We start from the raw sequence: 19,236 nt of genomic DNA on the forward strand, positions 1-19,236 counted from the left end.
ACATTTTCCCCATTTAGACCTACTCCATTGGTACTGTGGGGCTGACACCTGCCTCACAAGGTGACTGGGGGTACAAAAGCACCTACATAAACATGTGTCTGTGTGCAAATGATCTCTGACTTCCAATGAGTCAACTTTTGATCTTTTTGACTTTAAGATGGTACAAGTGGCATGCACTCAGTACAAACTGTACTTTGAATTTTGTTCTTTTCCTGTGTTGGCAACATGTAGTATAACGACTCGGCAGGCTGGGCAGCCACTCAGACCTAATATTACAGTATTCTGCTATACTGCTGAGCTGTGTCACTGGGTAGACACATCTGGACATAATCAAAAGTGGAGACAAGGTTCTGCTTCTCACAGTACATGTTCTAGTATACAGGCCATTAATAATTACTAAGCACTTAACTACCTACAGCCCCTGTCCTCAGCTCTTTGGATTCATTAACCCACTTCATTCTGGCAAGGTAGCAGAGGTGGAATAGCCCAGTCAGTGGCAGGACTCTGGCAGCCCATGTTCAGTGTGCACACAGGTCCCGATGTCACTGGTTATAACAACAAACACTAAGAAGCAAACACACAAAAGAGCTGGGGAACCCAGGAGAAACTACACACATCAGTGAAGATCCCTTCAAAGGAGACACTAAACTGAGATCTGACAAAGAGCCTCCCATTTGGGACCACCTATCTTGTCCTCAAGGAGATGGGGCCACATGAGGTAGCCCCCTGCAGCTCAGGCCCAGGACATGCAGGACTCTCTCATCAGAGGATTTCACTCCTGTGGGCCACCAGGTTCCAGGGTCCCAAACCCTACTGTGATACCAAGGACTTAGATTTGGGCTGAGAGCACCATCAGGGCCCACAGCTCCTTGGCTGCTACCATTCCAGGCTGGAAGAAACCTCACCCCCACGGGGCTCCAGAAAGGAGTGTCTAGATAAGAGACAAGCAAGCCTTTTCTGGAAACAGTTGCCTGCCCACCTTCCTGCATGTCCAGCCCCGACTATCCCCTCAGAAAAACACTTGGACACTTAAAAGAGATTTAGTGAAGCTGCCTGAGTGACACACAGGGGGCCAAAGAAAGTCAGCTGCGTCTTTATTGCTTTAGAAGGCTTGAGGCTCAAGAGCTCTTAGTGGGACGTGTCCGCTTCCTCTTCACCATCACAGGTTTCTGGCTGCGCAGGATGGCACTGGCTCTGCGGATGGCAGCCTGAGGGAAAGGGCAGTGTGGGGTTCAGCTAACGGGCTTGGGCCACCCCAAATGCCTGCCTCCCAGGTCCACGTCATGGGGGGGCGGGTGTCCCTGGGGTGGAGCTCAAAGGAAAGGTCCCTGACCTTCCCAGCCCCTGCCTCCCCCCTTTACCCAGAGGCCCTCTGAACACTCACCATACGCAGGTCAGGGCGGTACTTGTTCTTGCGAATCATGTGCCTGATGCTGCTGAGTGTGGCCCGTGCATTCTTATTAATGGTGGTCCGGACATAATTAGTAGCTGGCTTTCGCTGGCCTGGTGAGGGAGTCTGTAGGTCAGTTCAACTGCCTAGGCCCTAGTGTGCCTCCCGGGTAAGAGGATACAATCTCACCCCAAGAGTCAAAGCACCCTTGGCTGTGAGTCTGAGCAAACTACTGCCCAGCCATCCCCCCAACCTCCTGGACCAGACCAGCAGACAGCCTGCCTATCCACGAGACACTCAGGCCAAAGGCCTCACAGTGGTCTGAAATACAACAGAGGCAACAGGATACGGACTCTCAAGGCCCCATGTAGCAGAGCTAACTGTTCCTAAGCTAGACCCCATAACCACAATATCCCAGTGTTCCAGGGCCCAGGCTATGCAGTCTGGAACAATCTCAAAGGAGCAAGAGTGTTTAGCATGGTAGGACCCAGATGCCAAGAAATGCCAAAACCAAGTCTGGGCTTCGTTATCTGGCATCAAAAAGATCTTGAAAATTCTTCCATGCTCTCCCAATACCGTTCATGTGAAAATGTCCTTTTCTTGTATCATGCAGCAGCCATCCATCAGGACATAGTTAGAACAAACAAGCCTAGCCAGAATCATGCTCCTGATACTGGGACATAAACAGCTTCCCCAAGACACCAGGCTGTCACCATGCGGATTTTTAGCCCCAAAAAGGCACTCATGTGTTCCACAATTCTAGAGAGGAATCAAAAGTTCTTAGGATGTATGGCTCCAGAATGGTCCTCAGGAGAACTCTGAAGTCCACTAGGGAAATCAACTGGTGACTCCTTGGGCTGCAATGCTCCCGAGAAGAGACACTATCTCCCTCCAGGATGGGCAGCAGTCACTGAGGTCACCAGGCATTGAATCAGAACAGAAGCCAGTCCCACTGAGAACCCAAGGAAAACTCGTTATCTTAAAAACCCCGGGTGGAGGTGGGTATCCCACAGCAGATCCCTGCCTCCCTTGACCTCCCACAAGTACTCCGGGCAAAACAAAACAAAACAAGCCTATCTGCCTGAGAGCACAGTTTAGCAGGGTGGGCTCTTCAGGACCCCTTCTCTTTAGCTCAGCCAGCAGAACTCTGGGATAGATGTCAAACTGATACTTGGACCCAGCGTATCATCTCTACAGGGAAAGAAGAGACAGTTCCTTATTTGCCTCAATTTTCACATCAGTGAGACCCATCACCCCACCTGAATTGTGACATCTGAAAATGTCACACAACTGCACAACCCAGCAACTGAACCGTCTCAACAACCCTCTGAAGCTCAGGTTCTGTTAGTTTCTCTTTACAGGTAAAGAAACAAGATGTGACCTAGCCAGCTCAGATGGGGCAGAGGGAAGGGGCTTCCGGGCACGCTCCATTCCCCGGCAGAACCCGTCCGCTGGCCCGAGGGAGGCACCCCAGTTCCCAGCCCGGGAAAGGGCCCCTATCCGACGACGCTCACCGGATCTGCGCTTCATGACCACCACTACGCCTTTGCCGTCGGCCGCGGGCTCCACGCCCACAGTCTTGCGGTGAATCAGCCCGTTGTAGCGGAAGGAGTTGCGGGCCTTTAGGTTATTGGGCTCCTGGGAAAGGTGCAGGGAATGTCACTGCCGCCAGAGACACGCGGAGGCGGCGCCCCCAACCCTCCCGCGGTGGCCAGCCGCCCCGGCCCACTCACGGTGCTGTACGTCTGCTTATTCCTCTTGATCAGGAAGCTGGAGCAGTTCCGCACGACCATCCACTGCAGGTGCGCGGACATGGTGCAGGCTGCCAAGAAAGCGGGCACGAGCGAGGCGTCAGCAAGAGCAGCAGGCCGGCGCTGGCGCACCGCGCCTCGTCGGCACAGGGACCCTGACCCACGTGCCCACGGGGCAGGCAGAAGCCTCCGTCGGGCGGGGCTGATGACCCCAGGAGGCGTCTGTAGGGACCGGGGGGGGGGGGAGAACGTGACTACACAACCACGGGCGACAGAGGTGGGGCCCGCCAAAGACCCCAGGTGCAAAGAGGGGCCAGGCCGGGCAGCTCACACCCCACGGCTAGCGAGAGATGGCGGCCGCGCCGGGGGTGGGGGGGGAAGGAGAGCGCACGCTCACCTCCTCTCGCTACGACGACCGGAGACGGAAAGAGGAACGCTTGGGGCGGAGCCACGCCTTTAATACCGCATACGCATTTCCGCTTCCCCTCCGAACGCATACCAGAAGTCGCTGGCCTCCGCTTCCTCCCTCCTTTCGGCCCCGCCTCCGAGGCGGCTCCGGGGCTTTCGGCTATTTCCGCCAACAGTCGCTTACCGCTCGGGAGCCTTCGGAAATCCTCGGGTAAAAGGGAGGAGGTGTGTTCTCAACCGTGGAAAGCCTCGGTTCCGTGGTCGCTCGGAAATTTTCGGAACTCTACGGTGGGTTCCGAGTGGAACCAATTCGAGAAACCTCGAGGCCTATCTCTCAAAGACATCTCTCCAGTATTGCTCACCCAGCGCTCGGCACTGTGTGTGGCACATAGTGGGCAATAAATAAACTCTTGTGAATTTGAAAGAGTGTGTGATTTAAACATAACCCTGGCGTCTTCGGATTCTTCCGCTCTTCTTCGTAGGACCTCGACTATTCCCGATGGGGACACTGAGCCTCGCTCGGGCATTTTCGGAATGTCCGAAGTCGCTCGGAAGGGTCAGCCAGCTGCTTTACCCCCAGTCACCCAAGCATGGTTCGGATCTTTTCAGAAACACTCGGTTTCCATTCGGCAACGTTCGAAAGCCTTCGGTTAATCCTTTAGTCCCTCCCAGCAAATGTACCCCAATCTTCTTGAAATCTAAAATTGCTACCTGGAGTTTGGGGAGAACCTAGACATAACTGTCTCTCAGACTGCCACCCCAGGGGAGAGTGAATTTCCTCTAAGGACTAGTTTGTTTGAAGGAAGGGAGCTTTACCTGTGACTGTGTCTGGTTCCCTTTAGTATTCCAGGGCGGTTCGCCTAGGCTCTTGCTTGTGCCTCAATGCCTCTGCCCTAGTTACCCGCATTGGCTCTCTGGAAGCGCGTGGACAGAGTCAGGCTGGGGAGCAGGAGCCCTACCAGATGTGTGTTCTCAGCTTCCCTAGCTAGGCCTGGCCTGGGGGGAGCCCCTTAGGAGACACCTACTAAGGACACCCGGAGTGAAAGTGCCCTTGCCACCTCTATTGCTGCACCTTGACTCGGTTTCTCTGGGAGCTCCTTGAGGGCGGGGACCCTGTCCGGTCCACATCTGTGCCCTTGGCTTCATCCTTCACCGGTAATAAGCCCTGACCTTCGGGCTTGTCCTGCTATGTCCAGTAGCACACTCTAGGTCTGATGGATATCAGTCCCTCCAGAGAGGGAGTTCCATCTTTGCACCTGGGGAAGTCTAGACAAAGGGCCTATGCTAGCATGCATGAGGCCTGAGGGTTTGATCCCCAGCACCAAAAAAGGAAAGTGAGAGAAAGCCTCCGCCCTTTCCTCCCTTATGGACGTTCATTTTCTGCATCCCAGAGCTCCTTGGAGTCAGGGGGCCTTAACTGCTCTTGTTTCTGACCCCGGCAGTGTCCACCATGGGGTTGTGGGCACTGCAGAGAACAACGCCCTGCTGTCTCCATCGTGGCACCCTGAAGTTCCACCAGGAATTTGCCTGGCGCTCCATGACCCTGACCAGCCATATCCGCACCAGCACAGGCCCCTGAGGGTCGGGCTGCACAGGCCCTCAGTCAGGCCCCGGGCCGCCGCGCCCGGCTCAGCTCAGGTGACCCAGCGGGCCCCGGGTACACCTGGCTCGGGCCCCAGACCCCGCCCCGGGCGGCCGCACCCCGGAACGCTCTCTCCCAAAGCGCGCGGCTAGCAGGGCGAGGCCATGGCGGCGGTGGCGGCGGCGGCGTGCGCCTCGCAGGGGGCCCCGCCGGTGACAGGAGCCGCCAAGGCGCCCGCCCCTGCGGTCGGCCTGGGCCGCTGCCGCATGGCGCTGCTGCTGGCCGTGGCGCTGGACGTGGCGGGCATGGCGGCGCTGTTGACAGGCGTATTCGCGCAACTGCAGGTGCGCGGCCGCGACTTCGGCGACCTACTCATCTACTCGGGCGCGCTGCTCGTCTTCCTGAGCCTGCTCGGCTGGATCCTCTGGTACACCGGCAACATCGAGATCTCGCGCCAGGAGCTCGAGCGCGACTACGGCCTGCGGCCCTCGGCACTCGCCCGCCTGGCGCGCAAGCTGTCCCGCCGCTGGTCGGCGCCCGCCGCCGGCCCGCGCGCAGCGCCCGGCTCCCTCGGAGCTCGCCGAGCCGCCCGCGCGCCCGGGCCTCCCGCCGCCGGCGCCCGTCGCGTGCGCCTGCAGCTCGCCACGCTGGAGGCCGGGCCGGGGGCTGCAGGCACTGGCAACGAGTGAGCCCCAGGTGAGCGGAGTCCGGCGGAGACGTGGAGGTGGAAACAGACCAGGAGAGATGGCGACCGCGAGGGGCGAGGGAGACAGGAACCGCAGGAGACGGAGATTGGAGGGGACTGAGGCAGGGTAACAGAAGCCGGAGGCACGGAGACTCAGAGACCGCCGGCGTAGGTGCAGACTTGGCGGGCACGAATGATCCCCGCAACTGGACGTGAGTCCGGAGGTGGGGTGGTCAAGGTTAGGCACGCCCAGCACTCGGAAATACCACCCTCCAGCCGACCCCATTTAATCCTCTCAGGGGATTGGGTGCCTGAGATTACTGTGTTATTATCCCCATTCTACAGGGGGTAAACTGAGGTCAATAAAGCTGCCACCTTTGCCCAAGATCGTGCGACACATAGGTGGAGGAGCTCGGATTTTCCTGACAAGTAGTCCTATGAGAAGGACCAAGGGAGGCAGGAGGAGTGGAAGCGCCCTTGTTCCCTCCCCTTTCTCCTTTACCTTCTACCTTATGTAAGGTTCAGTGCTATGCCTGGCCTCAGGCATCCCTGGAATGTCAGCACGTATCCCACACGGATGAGGAGGAATTACTACTGTATCCCCTTTCCTAAACACACCAGCTGGCCTGTCGGCCTCTGCTCAAGGAACCGCCGTGGATCCCTCTTGCCCTCTGGTTAAGCCCAGGCCATTTTCTTGCCTTCTCTGCAGTGACCTCTGTGCATCCCCTCTACCTGGGGAGTGTCCTTGCTGTCTGCCCTCTACCCAGAAAACTCCTTTAAGCGCCAGCCCCCCTTCTCTGCCCTCCTCTGAGTCTTCCTATTGTCCGGGTTTCCAGTTCTGCTTGGATGGCTGTGCTTTGTGTGTTGGCACTGTCTCTCCCACTGCCAGGGACTCTTTAAGGGTAAGCCTGGGTCTTGGTGTTTCTGTTCCTAACATTGCCCAGCAAAAAGTCTGAACCCTGTAAATGTTGGGGCTGGGTAGGTAGGTGGGTCAATAAGTAGATGGGTGAATGCAGGAGTTGGTTGATGGATGGGTGTATGGGTTGGTTGTTTAGTGGGCAGATGTGGGTGGGTAGATGAATGAGTGGGTGAGTGGTTTAGCTGGATGGGTAGATGGGTGAATGGGTGTGTGGGTGGATGGTTTGAGCTGATGTGTGGTGGATGGATGAATGAGAGGATGGGTTTGCTGATGGGTGGATGAGTGACTACATGTTCCACATGGGAGTCCCATAAAATATGTGAACCCAGAGAGATTCTCTCTGATGAGTTAATTTTTCTCATGCATCCAGAATGATACTAGTTATAAACTATTTGTGAGAATTGAGAAAATGGTCATTCACCATATCCTATGCTCTGAGTTCAAATGAGTAAGCTAGTTTGAGAAAGAATAGAGCCGAAAGCCTTGCTTCTCACTCAAGAGAGCCCACACTCTTACCTAAATAATGTGTGTCTAGGGCTGGGGTTGAGGCTCAGTGGTAGAGCACTTGCCTCACACGTGTGAGGTTCTGGGTTCAATCCTCAGCACCACATAAAAATAAATAAAAATATTGTGTCTACCTATAACTTCTCTCCCTCCCTCTCTCTCTCTCTCTCTCTCACATATTTTAAAAAACTGTCAAAAAAAAAGGAAAGGGAAAAAGGAAGGCTAGAGCCAGGCACAGTGCAGTGGTGCACACCTGCAACCCCAGCTACTTAGGAGGCTGAGGCAGGAGGATCACAAGCTCAAGGCCAGTCTGTGCAACTTAGTGAGACCCTGTCTCAAATTTTAAGAAAATCAAAAGGCTGGGGGATGTACTCAAATGCTTGTCTAACAGGCATAAAGACCCTGGGTTCAATCCCTAGCACCCGAAAAATAAAATTTAAAAGGATGAACAACTATATGTGTAAGTAGGGGAAACATGAGCCACTGCAAAATTTGGCATATCATGCAGAACTAACCATCTGTAGTGAAAATAACCTTTGAAAATCCTTGACATGGCCCGCAAGGCCACCCCAGCCAGTGGATCTGCACTGCTGGAACTGCCCACCAGAGCCTTAGACCTTGCTGCCTTGAGCCAGGCCCCTCTCAGGAGGAAAGGGAGGCATTTAAACAAGGGCTCCTCCTTCCCTGGGAGGTGAGGTGCTGCCAGCACATGGAGAGTTGTTTGTTTGGGGGTCCCCCTGCCCCAGTACTGAGGATTGAGCCCAGGAATACTGTGCCACTGAGCTACATCCCCAGCCCTTTTTATTTTTTGGTTATGAGACAGGGTCTAAGTTGCTGGCCTTGAACAGCCTCCCCAGTCGCTGGGATCATAGGTGTGTGCCACACCATGGCATCTCCAGCCCAAACTTGAATTTTGACAAAGGACACGCTCTACCTCTACAGCACCCCTATCCCTCTGAGGCCAAAATGAGAAGGGCAGAGCCACCCTCCCGCCATTATTTCCCCCCTCTCTGTCTCTGCTTTCTTCACCTCTGCTTCTGTCTCCAGGTGCTTTTCTGTCTCTGCGCCTCTGTCACTCTCCTCTGCCTCTCCCTGGTCCTATGAATTCCAGTGAGCTGAAGGCACACATAGTCGCACATGCACGCACACACTGGGGTCTGCAGCAGATGGGAGGGATGCAGGAAGGGAGACACAGATGAGCCAGGATGTGCGCCAGGGTGTGAGGGGCTCCCTGCGTCCACCCCTGCCACTGGTAGGGGGCCCAGGACATTGGGATGGAGAGGAGGCAATCTGGAGCAGTCACTAACCCCACCCTCCCTCCTACAGGTAACCTCACCAGTCAGGACACGACTGAGAAGCGCAGCTGCCCCTCCACGGGCCGACCACCAGTACACCCATCTGTCCCCCGTGTCCTCACTTGGATAAACAGCTCTACCTTACAATACCACTTGCCTGTTTGGGAGAGGGGCTGTGCTGGAGTGGGATGGAAGCCCCTGAGAAGCGGGAAGCTCAAAGGCATCAGAGGGCAACGGTGAAGGGAAGGACCTCAAGCCCAGACCCTTGCCTCCGCCTGGCACCCCCAGGCGGCCTGGGTCCTTCTCAGAGGCAGACACAGGCACCTTGGGTTTTCAGATGTGTACTGGGTGAAACACGCAAGGCAGAGGTCAGGCCAGCTGGGCAGGAGTCTCCCACGGCCGCACACTTCTACAGGAATTTTCACCAGCCAGTGGGGAGCCTGGGAGCCAAAGCTGTCCACTGGGGAAAGCCCATGTCTGCCACACTGGTGCCCTGCCCAGCTCAGCCTTGGGGGCGAGCAGCCCACAGGGCTGGAGGGGGCACTGGCCAGTCACTCCACTACAGCAGGACAGCTGGGGACACGTTTCCATGGCTGTGTGCGTCCTACCCCACCTCCTGCTTAGGTGGCCCGCAGCCCCCACTCATCCCAGCTCCACCTCAGGTTCACTGCAGCCCCCTACGCCTGTGCCCCTCAGCCTGGGGCCACTGAGCTCAGGTCGGCCCCACTTCTCCAGGATGCTGTCACTCCAGACCTGCTTCGGCGCACCCCTATGCTCACGGCACCCAGTCTCAGGTCTGACCCTCAGTCTCCCTCAAGCACATGCACCCCACCCCAGGTTCACACTGAATCACCTTTTCGCGCAGCCCCCAGAAATGAGACACACACCTAGATGCCATATCTATATTGAAGGGTCCCCTGGGGAGGCCCCTAGTCTCCCCCCTCCTCTGTTTCCTCGCCCCCTTCCGTCGCTTCCCCTTCTGTCTCCCCGCCCTCCCCAGGGGTTTGCATGCTGCCTGCAGATGACTTCTTCTCTGACGCTCGGTCCTTGGACAGCAGGGAAACTGTCCTCGACAGGTCGCATTTGCCCTTCAGAAACGGTGGGAGGTGCAGCATGTCCCGGCGCTTGGCCCACCTGGAGAGGAGGGGACTTGTGCTCAGCCTGGCCACCAGCCTGTGCTCTGGGAGGCAGGTGTCCACCTGAGCCCCACCTACTCACCAGAACAGGCAGATGAGGAGGATCAGGAAGAGCAGGCCACCACAGGTCCAGCCCAGGGCCCACATGTGCTTCCTGCGCATGTTCTCTGCATAAAAGAGGGAGGTCGATGTCCCTGGGCTCCACCCACCACCAGCCCCAGGTCCCTGCACCCTCCTCCTGGCCACTCACCATCCGGACGCTGGTGGTAGCAGACACCATCTCGGTAGCAGCATCGAAGGCGCAGACAGAGGTTGGGGTTTTCGATGGCCGCCTGACCCCCACAGCTCTCCCTATCCCACACATCTCCCTCACAGCCTAGGGAACCATACCAGGCACAAACTCAGAAAGCTAGCCTCAGGCTAGACAGGGCCCAGCCAGGATGGGCACTGCCTGCCCAGTGTTGGTGTACAGGCCCAGGCCCAGCCTCCTCCCCCAGACCCAGGGCCCAGCCTCCTCCCCCAGACCCAGGGTCCAGGCCTTCCTCCCCCAGACCCAGGGTCCAGGTGCCCTCCTCCCTCAGCCCAAGGAGTCTGGACCCCAGCCCTCCTCCCTTTTAGACCCTAAGCTCTAATTTGGACTCCCTCTCCCTGGGGGTGTCAGGATTTCAGTTCCGGCTCACTCCATGGATAGAAGAATCCCTGGATTCCATTCCCATCTGTGAGAGAAAAGGGTGGTGTCGGGGGCCTGTATGGAGGCCGGGGTGGCCGGCTCCTCAGCCCCTGACCGCCTCAAGAGCCCCCTCACCTACTGAGCCCTGCATCAGCAGGAAAAGGCCCAACGCTGGGATCCCTGAGCCCACCATGTTACCTCCCAGAGCCCTGGGGCCTCTGTGGGGAATGGCCTGGAAGGTCATCACCAAGCAACGGCCAGCCCCGCCCTGCTGCCCCAAGCCCAGGGTTCTGAGTTCTGTTGCTAGGGAGTCCCCTCAGCCAGGGCTTGGCAGGGAGAGTCCCATGGCCTTGTCATGTCTGGGCAAGAGGGACTCCATGGGCACCCAGGAGGCAGAGGCGGGTGTGGGGGGCACCTCTGAACTTTAGAGAACCCCCTTAGGAACTCCAGAGGGAAGGAGAAGGCGGGCAGGCGCCTAGGGCTGGCTACCTCCCTCTCATCAGCCCACCCAGTACGGAAGGGAGGGTCCGAGGCCTCTGTGCTGTGGAACCCTTCCTCCCTGACCCTGCCGGGGAAGGCAGCCTCTGGTGGCCCAGGCTCAGGAAACCTCGTGGCTAGGGAGTCGGTCCCCTGAGCAACCAGAGGGAGGGGCCGCGGGCACAGGGGAGGAGGGTCTCACTGAGCCCCATTGTTAGGGAAGGTTTCCGCAGCAACCAGGAGACTGGACCCAGCCTGAGACACTGGAGGCTGGAGCCCTAGCTGGGAGGACCCTAGAGGGCTCTCCAGCTCCAGCCAGAGCTGGCCTTCTCGAGGAACCTGTGGCCAGGCATGGGGCTGTCCAGGCCCTGAAGACATGGGGGCTTGAGGGGCTCAGCGGCTGTTAGGTGCCTCAAGAGCAAGGGGCCCATGTCCACCTGAGACTCAGTTTCCCCACCTGTAAAAGGAGAATGTCCACTGGAGACTCTCAAGTGCCACTGCTGTTTTTCCTGTCCACAATGACCGTCAAGGGGCCAGGTTTCCCACTAGGGGAAGCCAGATTAGGGACTTGGTAGGGACCATGATCCCTAGTTTATCCTGTCTCCGTGACCACTCAGCACAGTGCAGAGGGAACCTCAGTGACTTCTGGTGTTCTGGCTTTGGCCCAGAGCTCCTGAATCTGAGGAGGAAGGCTGGGGTCTGGAGTTCTGGTCAGCGGGATGGAGGAGGTCTGGGGTCCAAACTCCTGGGTCTGAGGAAATAGGGCAGGGGTCTGCACTCCTAGACAAAGGGAGGAGGGCGAGGGTTTGTACTCTTGGTTAGACAGAGGAGGGTTGGGGCCTGGACCCCTGGTCAGGAGGAGGAAGGCTAGGGTCTGGACCCCTGGTCAGAGGGAGGAGGGCTGGGACCTGGACTCCTGGTCAGAGGGAGGAGGGCTGGGACCTGGACCCCTGGTCAGGAGGAGGAGGGCTGGGACCTGGATCCCTGGTCAGGAGGAGGAGGGCTGGGGCCTGGAGTCCTGGTCAGAGGGAGGAGGGCTGGGGCCTGGACTCCTGGTCAGAGGGTGGAGGGGTCCAACTCCAGATCCCATTTCCCAAAAAGCCACGGGCTGACTCCTTGTCATACCCATGTCTCCTGTAAACATCCTCCTGCGTGCTGAGTGGGCCCTAGCTGCCTCCGTCAGAGATGACACAGGTCAGAGGGGCTTGGCAGGGGGCCGGGGGTGGGGGTCAGAGGGGTTGTGGGGCTGAGGCCTGGCAGCTGCTGACCATTTCCTGTGTCAACACCATCTGGACCCACTTCCCAATTCCCGGGATTCCTCAGGGATCAAGGAGGGGGTGGGGGGCGGGGCTGACTGGCCCCGGACCGCGGCTTGGACTGGGGGGCCCAGTTGTCACGGCCCTCACCGCTAATGACAGGTTTGGGCTGCCTCTGTGGTTGGCCTGCCCCGTCACCCCCAGAGGCCAGACAGGACCCCCCAGGGACAGACAGACACACACAGCCTGGGAGCTGCAGTCATCACACGCAGGCAGCGGGACCTCACCCAGGGCCAGCACAGCAAGGACCCCCAGCCCACCCCACAGAGCAGAGGCACCTCCCCCAAGTCTGTGAGCACCTGAGGGCTTCTCCGCCTGCTCCCCAGTCTGTTGCAGACCCTGCCCCACGCTGGTCTCCCTAGCACCCATCTCTTCCTGTGTCTGGGTCTTACTCTGGCCTTGGTGGCCCCATCTCTATTTGTACTTGCTTTGTCATTTGTCATTCTTGGGGTTCCCCAGGCTGGTCTCTTGCTATTGTTTCCATAGAAGTAGCCCAAGGTGTCCCCACCCTGCGCCAGGAAGACCCAAGCACAAGGCCACCCTCTTGCAGTTACCTTGAGGGGGTCAAGTCTGATGCCACACCCCCAAGGGTGAGGACCAAGGCAGGACTAGAAACTGATGCCAGCCGGGGACCCCTCATTTGACCCAGATTTGTGACCTTCTCCACAGAGTGCAGAAGGGCCCCAAATGTTCCTCCACCTATCTTCAAACAAGGGTTTAGGGCTTGGACTGGGTCTGAGGGAGGAGGCTGGGGGTCTGGACCCCTGTGTCTGAGAAGAGGGGGCTGGGGTGCAATTCCTGGATCCCCGTGGGTGGAAGGGCTGGCATTCCCAGATCCCTTGTGTTGCTCCAGGGCTGGCCCCAGGCCCAGTCCCCCATCCCCTCAGGCCAGTCCATCCCCCAGGCTGGTGGCCTGAGTCACCTTGGCTGGCCCTGCCGGTCTGGGGGGGGCTACGTCAGCTCTCCCCTCACTGACGCAGCTTTGGGCCCCCCACGCTGACTCAGCCGGAAACAGGCCCCCTGAGGGGCGGAGACCCAATGGTCAGAGGCGCGGGTCCCAGTGGGAGCCAGGGCTGGGCAGGGCCCCTGGGGGGCCCTTGAAGGGGTGGCCATGACAGACCTAGAGAGAGAAAAAACTTACCTGAGGAGATGAGGTCATGTCCCACTGTTGGGGGCTGTGACCTCATCTCCTGAGAGACCTGAGCAGTTCTCCCAGTGGGGTGGATGGGGAGGGGGAGCCTCAGCTTTCGTTCAAGCCCCAAGTCCTCCACCCGTGCATCGCAGTCTGGGAGGCCAGCCTGGGGGGCTGCAGAGACGTTTGGAAGTCCTATCCCTGCGCTCAGTCGGATCCCATCTTTCCTTGCCATCTCCATCTGGGGAGGAGACTCCGGGGAATTGGGGTTGACGTCTCTGTCTCTCCCTTTGGGGTTGTGAATCCTGGGCCACCCTGCCCCCCACCCCATTTCTCTGGTGCCACCAACTGCATTGCTATGTTCCCTCATGCTGTGTGTCCCTCTCCTGCCTGGACACTTGTCTTGTTCCCATCTCCGTGTGACATCCTTCAGTTCTCCAGCACCTTGGCCCTGCTCTAGGGTGTCCCTGTCCCCCTCACTCCCTTTCACCCACTCACCACTGTCTGTGGGGCTCATCTCTGTCTCTCTGGACTGTGAGTGAAATGGAGCAATGGCAGCAGCGGTGGTTGACATTTGTCCAGTGCTACTGTGTGCTTTATGTGGGTGGATGAGCTCACATTATCTCTGTGTGCTTCACGCAGGAGGAAACTGAGGCACGGAGAGCCCGCCTCTGCACAACACCTGGCTCTGTCTCTGGTCTTTTCTAGACCAGTGTCTCCCTGCCTTTGTCATGTCCCCTTGCTGAGTGCCCCCATCTCCACACCCTCTTCTACTCTCTGTCTCCTTGGCTCTGGGTCGCTGCCTGCCCCGTGTCCCGCACTCTCTCTCCTGCAGCCGCCTCCTGTCTGCGAACCCCGAGGTCCTGGTCCTCTTTCCCCTGGGCTCTCTGGGAACAGGGACAGAGGACAGAGGGTCCCTGAGTTGTCATGTCTTTCACACTTGCCTGAGCCTCATGGCTGATTCCCTCAGGCTCTGGGTGCTCATTCCTGGTGTCCCCTCATTCCTGGCGTCTGCTGCATCACAGTTTCCCTGTCTGCTCCCGCCAGCCTCCATTCCCGCCCTGACCTCTCCATCTCCTGGTATGTCTCTCTCCGCTGTCTCCATCTCTGTCCTGGTGCCCCATCTCTCTCTCCGTCCCTGACTTTCCTCGCAGCTCCATCTCCCCAGGCCTGTGGCTGGCCTCTCCTGCCCTTCCTGGTCCAGCCAGACCCCCACCCACAGCGGGCCCCAGCTCTTGAGCCACATGTGTCTGCCCTGGCGGTGGAGGTGGAGGGAGGGGACGCCAATGACCTCACCAGCCCCTCTCCGACCACCCCCCCCCTTCACTTTTCAACTTTTCCAACTTTTTCTTCCGTGCCCTCCTCCGAGCAAGGCGGTGTGAGCCCTGCTAGGCAGCCGGCTCGTCTGAATGGAAAAGGCAGGAGGGAGGGTGAGTCAGGATGTGTCAGGCCGCCCTCCCCAGCCGCCTGCCCCCCGCCCGCCCGCCCCGGCCCCCTATATAACCCCCCAGGCGCACACACTCCCTCACTGCCGCGGCCCCTGCTGCTCACACGCACATGCCTCCCCTCCCCAGGCCGCAGCCCAGCTGACCCCCGGGGCTCCCCCGGCAGCGGACAGGGAAGGGTTAAAGGCCCCGGGCTCCCTGCCCCCTGCCTTGGGGAACCCCTGGCCTGTGGGGACATGAACTGTAAGTTGGTTCCAGTTCATGGGATGAGGGGACAGGGAGGGGGGGGGGAGGCACCACCGGCGAGGGAGGGACAGAGGACAGAGGAGAGAGGGAGTCAGAGACGGAGAAAAAGAATATTCAGAGAAAGTAGGAGCCAAGAGGAGAGATGAGCAGAGAGACAGATGAAAGGGCAAATCAGACAGCAGAGACGGACAGGCCAGACAGGGACAGAGGGACAGATGCTGGGAGGTGATCCCAAAGAGCCCGGGGACCCCGACGGAGGCTCAGCGAGGGAAACTGAGGCAGAGAGTCCTAGAACACGAGAGCAATCCTGGGAGCACGGGTCCCAGGCAGGGGAACAGAGACCGACAGGAGTGCGGAAAGAAGCTCGGAGAGACCTGCAGGACAGACGCACCGACAGACCGCCGGCCGGGAAGGGGCGGGAGGATGGACCTCGGCCAGAGGGGACCAGGGGGCGGGCTGGGGGTGTGATAAGGGAGCGCAGAGGGCCGGGGGGCGCTGATTGGCTGGCGATCGCGGGAGTGGGCGGGGCAGCTGGGGGATGGGCAGCCGGCGAGCGCGCGGCCGGAGCCCCCGCGCCAGGAGCGCCCGTCTCGGGCCGTGCGCGTCGCTCTGTACCTCGCCGCCCAGGTGCGCCCGAGTCCTGCCCGGCGCTGCGGCCCAGCCTCCCGCGCCCACTCTGGCGGGCCTAGCTGGGGACCTCGGAGCCCTCCCGGGGGAGGGGTCGGTGGGTCCGGGTCTCAGCGCGAGCCCCTGGCTCCTTCCCCTGCTCCCAGCCCGCTGGGCTCCCGGGCCGGGGAGGGGGCAGGTTCTGGCCTGTGCCTCCCCCTCATGCCCCGCCCCGGGGCCCAGATTCCGGCGTCCGGGGGCGGACGGGAGACGCCCGGCCCGTCTACCCGCCCCGGGCCGCGTCTGCTCCGACGGGCGGGGCAGCCAGAGTCAGGGAGGGAGAGGGAAGCCCGCCTGGGCCCTGCAAACTGCCCCCGGGCGCTCCACCCAGAGACTCACGACCTCAGCCCCTCCTGGAGAGAACCGGGAGTGCGGAGCCCAGACTTCCCCTCGGACCCCGGGTCCAGCTTGAGCCTTCTGTGCCCTCCTGCCTTCAGGTGTTTGCCACCTGGTCCTGGTGGTGCTGAGCCTCCGGTTAGATAGAGCTGTTGCCCCTGGGCCACCTCCTGGTCCCCCTCGAGTTCCCCCAGACCCTCGGGCAGACCTGGACAGTGCGGTGCTCCTGACACGCTCCCTCCTGGCGGACACTCGGCAGCTGGCCGCACAGCTGGTAGGAGCCTGGAGGGAATGGGCTGGAGCAGTGACAGATATGAGAGTGGGGGGGGGAGTCTTCCAGTATGCCACCTGGAGAGCTTCTAGGCACCCAGCATGGCGGGGACTGAGAGTTTGGGACCAGAGGTGGGGAATAGGAAGCTGCTCAAAGCCTCTTTCCCACCAGAGAGACAAATTCCCTGCAGAAGGAGACCACAACCTGGAGTCCCTGCCCACCTTGGCCATGAGTGCAGGGGCACTGGGAGCGCTGCAGGTAAGGACTGGGGTTTGGGGGTCAGGGGGTTGGGGGCTGCACAGGCATGTACTAGCTGTGTCCTGATGCCCCAGCCTGCTTCCCAGCTGCCAGGCGTGCTGACTAGGCTTCGAACTGATCTGCTCTCCTACCTGCGGCACGTGCAGTGGCTGCGCAGGGCTGGTGGCCCTTCCTTGAAGACCTTGGAACCCGAGCTGGGTGCTCTGCAGGCTCGGCTGGACCGGCTCCTGCGACGGCTGCAGCTCCTGGTATGCCTTAGCTCCCAGATTTTACACCACCCACCCTGATCCTTGAGATCCCTAGAACCTATAGCCCAAGACCTTGAATCCTGAGATACCCGGATCCCAGGCTGACCCTAGAAACCCAGACCCCAAACCTGATCTCTGCTCTGAGACTCTGACCCTGAGACACACAGAGTCCTGTGGCCCTGAGACCCCAGACCCCAAAATACTTCCCCCAAGCCCCAAACTCTCACCCCAAGACCCTGAGCCCCCTCATGTCCCCAGGGTCCCAGACCCTGAGACTGAGACTTCAGAGCCTGTGGTTTTATCCTGAAGTTAGACCTTGTACTCAGAGAACCCCAAGACCCAAGGTCCCCAGGATGGGGGAGACTTGAGAATCTAAATCCTTACCCCCAGACTTGGACACCCTAGTCCCAAGGCAGTGACCCTCAAAGTTCCAGCCAGAGCTCCTAACCCTGAGCAACCCTGACCCAGCCAGCCTTGAGACCAGATTTCAAGTCCTGAGACCCCCAGGTCTCAAACCTGCAGACCCCAGACCCTGAGCCTGGGACCCCATATCTCTCTTCCATGGTCAAAAATATCTCAATCTCAGATCTTGATTGTGTAAGACCGTGAGGCCTGACCTCCGAAGCCCCAAAGAGACTGGAAGACTTTGGGTCCCAGTTCCTGAACCTGACTCCTAAAACCTCAGACCTTTAATTCTAGCTCCTAGCTCTGAGATCCCAGATTTGAGACCCCAGCCCACCCATGAGACCCGAATAATGAGTCCCTAAAAATAATAAACCCTGTTTTTAGAATGATGGTCCTAGAGACAATACATCTGAAACTATAGCCCTGAGATCCTGGGCCTGACCCCAGACTTGAGTGCACAGACCCTAGAGACCTAGCTCCAAAATTCCAGCCCTGACTACCCCAAGAGGCCCCAGCCCTCACTAGAAAGCACCAGGATCCCAGCCCCAACTTTACAGACCTCTCTCCCAACCCTCAAAACGGGGTCCTGGAGGCCGACCTTAAGATGACAACCTTTGACATCAGTCTCAATTTTTTAGTTCCTGGAGATCTTCCTTCCCTAACCCCTCATCTCACATACCAGAGACTGCAAATATGCCCCCAGGCTGCCCCTGAATATCCCCTTTCCCCAGACCTCCACCACATTCCTTACCTTTTTCTCACCTCTGTCCCCTCCTGACAGATGTCCCGCCTGGCCCTGCCCCAGTCAGCCCCAGACCCACCAGCGCCTCCCCTAGCCCCACCTGCCTCAGCCTGGGGAGGCATCAGGGCGGCTCACGCCATCCTAGGGGGGTTGCACCTGACCCTGGACTGGGCCGTTCGGGGGCTGCTGCTGCTGAAGACTCGGCTATGACCTGGGACCTAAAGCCACCATCGTCCTTAAAAGCCACATCTTATTTATTTATTTATTTCAGTACTTCGGGTGTGAGGGCAGGGGACGGCCCCTCTCATTACCCACCATAGTTAGATACAGTCCCTCCAGGAGACTTGGGTGGGGGGCATGTGTGCCTTATTTATACTTATTTATTTAAGGAATCAGGGGGTGGGAGGCAAGTGGACTAAGGAGAAGGGAACCAGGATCCTGGATTCTTGTATCTCTAAGAAATCTTTCCACAGTGTCTTCCTGGCTTCCGTCCCTCTGGGCCTGGGCAGGAGCGTATATTATTTATTAAACAATTACTTTTTATGTTATGGTGGGGAGGGGGGAAGGAAGCCTGGGTTTTTATACAAAAATGTGAGAAACCTTTGTGAGACAATGGGGAATTAAACTTGTCATACCTATGCACTTAGAGGTGAATTCTCTTGAGGGTTGGGGGCCTGGATGCTGGGGTCCCTGGTGCAGGGGGAGGCGGAGGTCCTGAGTGGGCAGAGCAGGGGAGGGGAGACTGGTCAGCTACTCAGAGAACTCTAAGGAAACATGGCGCCCAGCACTTTAAGGTGTTCAATAAATATTTCATGGAAGGTTCCAGAAGGTTACCCTGTGACTGACAGGACCTGCATGGGGCAGAGCTGCAGGCTGGCGGCTGTTCGTTTTGGAATTGCTTCCTATGACAAGTTGGAAATAATTTAGATGCCCAGCCGTGGGGAGATGTTTAACTAGAGCACGGCACCCACAGCATGGAGTGTCTCCTGGCCCCACGGGAGGCTTCGACAGGGCTGCTGAGACACCCAAAGATGCCCTGTGGCCTGAAACAGCAGGATGCCGAACCCCTGAGGGAAATACACAGAATGTTGACAGTGGCTGGCTAGGTGGAAGTGAGGGATGGGATGCGGGTGACTTTCATTGTTTGCTCTTGTCTGTATTTTCCAGAATTTCTACCATGACTGTATTTTGCATGACACATTTTAAAATAATAATAAACACTATTTTTAGAATGATGGAATGCCAGTCTTACCTTCCCATCCCCCCCCAAAAAAATCTAAATAATAAAGACCCTTGGTTGAGCCGCAGCCCTGGGCTGTGCTCTGCCTGTGGGCTCTTAGCTGGTTCCCTGTGG

General features: G+C 58.6%; 4 protein-coding genes across 5 annotated transcripts; 2 read left to right on the forward strand and 2 right to left on the reverse strand.

Annotated features, from left to right (window-relative positions):
- Positions 1-1,077: 1,077 nt before the first annotated feature.
- On the reverse strand, positions 1,078-3,587 carry RPL28 (ribosomal protein L28). The gene is made up of 5 exons (XM_081274069.1): positions 3,539-3,587; positions 3,124-3,212; positions 2,905-3,028; positions 1,385-1,503; positions 1,078-1,208 (listed from the first exon to the last, which is right to left on the reverse strand). The coding sequence occupies exons 2-5, from the start codon at positions 3,202-3,204 to the stop codon at positions 1,119-1,121; spliced, it is 414 nt and encodes a 137-aa protein (XP_081130195.1). The 5' UTR covers positions 3,205-3,212; positions 3,539-3,587; the 3' UTR covers positions 1,078-1,118.
- Positions 3,588-5,213: 1,626 nt separating this feature from the next.
- On the forward strand, positions 5,214-8,683 carry TMEM238 (transmembrane protein 238). 2 transcript variants are annotated; one of them, XR_014019632.1, is made up of 2 exons: positions 5,214-6,028; positions 8,566-8,681. XR_014019632.1 is itself a non-coding variant. In XM_081274065.1 (2 exons), exon 1 carries the CDS (start codon positions 5,296-5,298, stop codon positions 5,818-5,820), a length of 525 nt encoding a protein of 174 aa, XP_081130191.1. In that variant the 5' UTR covers positions 5,215-5,295; the 3' UTR covers positions 5,821-5,827; positions 8,566-8,683. The 2 variants fall into 2 exon arrangements, 1 of the variants encoding a protein (XP_081130191.1); XM_081274065.1 differs by having other exon boundaries at positions 5,215-5,827; positions 8,566-8,683.
- A 780-nt stretch (positions 8,684-9,463) lies between these two features.
- TMEM190 (transmembrane protein 190) lies at positions 9,464-10,536 on the reverse strand (the record flags this gene model as incomplete). Its single annotated transcript, XM_081273631.1, has 5 exons — positions 10,476-10,536; positions 10,351-10,386; positions 9,921-10,046; positions 9,753-9,837; positions 9,464-9,668 (listed from the first exon to the last, which is right to left on the reverse strand). Exons 1-5 carry the CDS (start codon positions 10,531-10,533, stop codon positions 9,464-9,466), a joined length of 510 nt encoding a protein of 169 aa, XP_081129757.1. The 5' UTR covers positions 10,534-10,536.
- A 5,764-nt stretch (positions 10,537-16,300) lies between these two features.
- Positions 16,301-18,974, forward strand: IL11 (interleukin 11). The gene is made up of 3 exons (XM_081274637.1): positions 16,301-16,487; positions 16,574-16,735; positions 17,922-18,974. The coding sequence occupies exons 1-3, from the start codon at positions 16,458-16,460 to the stop codon at positions 18,090-18,092; spliced, it is 363 nt and encodes a 120-aa protein (XP_081130763.1). The 5' UTR covers positions 16,301-16,457; the 3' UTR covers positions 18,093-18,974.
- The last annotated feature ends 262 nt before the right edge of the window (positions 18,975-19,236 follow it).

Source organism: Spermophilus citellus (genome assembly GCF_964194105.1).
Source record: "Spermophilus citellus genome assembly, chromosome: 18".
NCBI classification, from domain to species: Eukaryota; Metazoa; Chordata; class Mammalia; order Rodentia; family Sciuridae; genus Spermophilus; species Spermophilus citellus.

Excerpts from the sequence above, each read along its gene's own strand:
- RPL28 (XM_081274069.1), bottom strand. The coding sequence starts at position 3,204 with ATGTCCGCGCACCTGCAGTGGATGGTCGTGCGGAACTGCTCCAGCTTC. Across the intron at positions 3,029-3,123 it reads ATAAGCAGACGTACAGCACC|GAGCCCAATAACCTAAAGGC; the intron begins GTGAGTGGGCCG and ends CACCTTTCCCAG. Across the intron at positions 1,504-2,904 it reads GGTCATGAAGCGCAGATCCG|GCCAGCGAAAGCCAGCTACT; the intron begins GTGAGCGTCGTC and ends CTCCCTCACCAG.
- TMEM238 (XM_081274065.1), top strand. The coding sequence starts at position 5,296 with ATGGCGGCGGTGGCGGCGGCGGCGTGCGCCTCGCAGGGGGCCCCGCCG.
- IL11 (XM_081274637.1), top strand. The coding sequence starts at position 16,458 with ATGAGTGCAGGGGCACTGGGAGCGCTGCAG. Across the intron at positions 16,488-16,573 it reads GGGCACTGGGAGCGCTGCAG|CTGCCAGGCGTGCTGACTAG; the intron begins GTAAGGACTGGG and ends CCTGCTTCCCAG. Across the intron at positions 16,736-17,921 it reads TGCGACGGCTGCAGCTCCTG|ATGTCCCGCCTGGCCCTGCC; the intron begins GTATGCCTTAGC and ends CCCTCCTGACAG.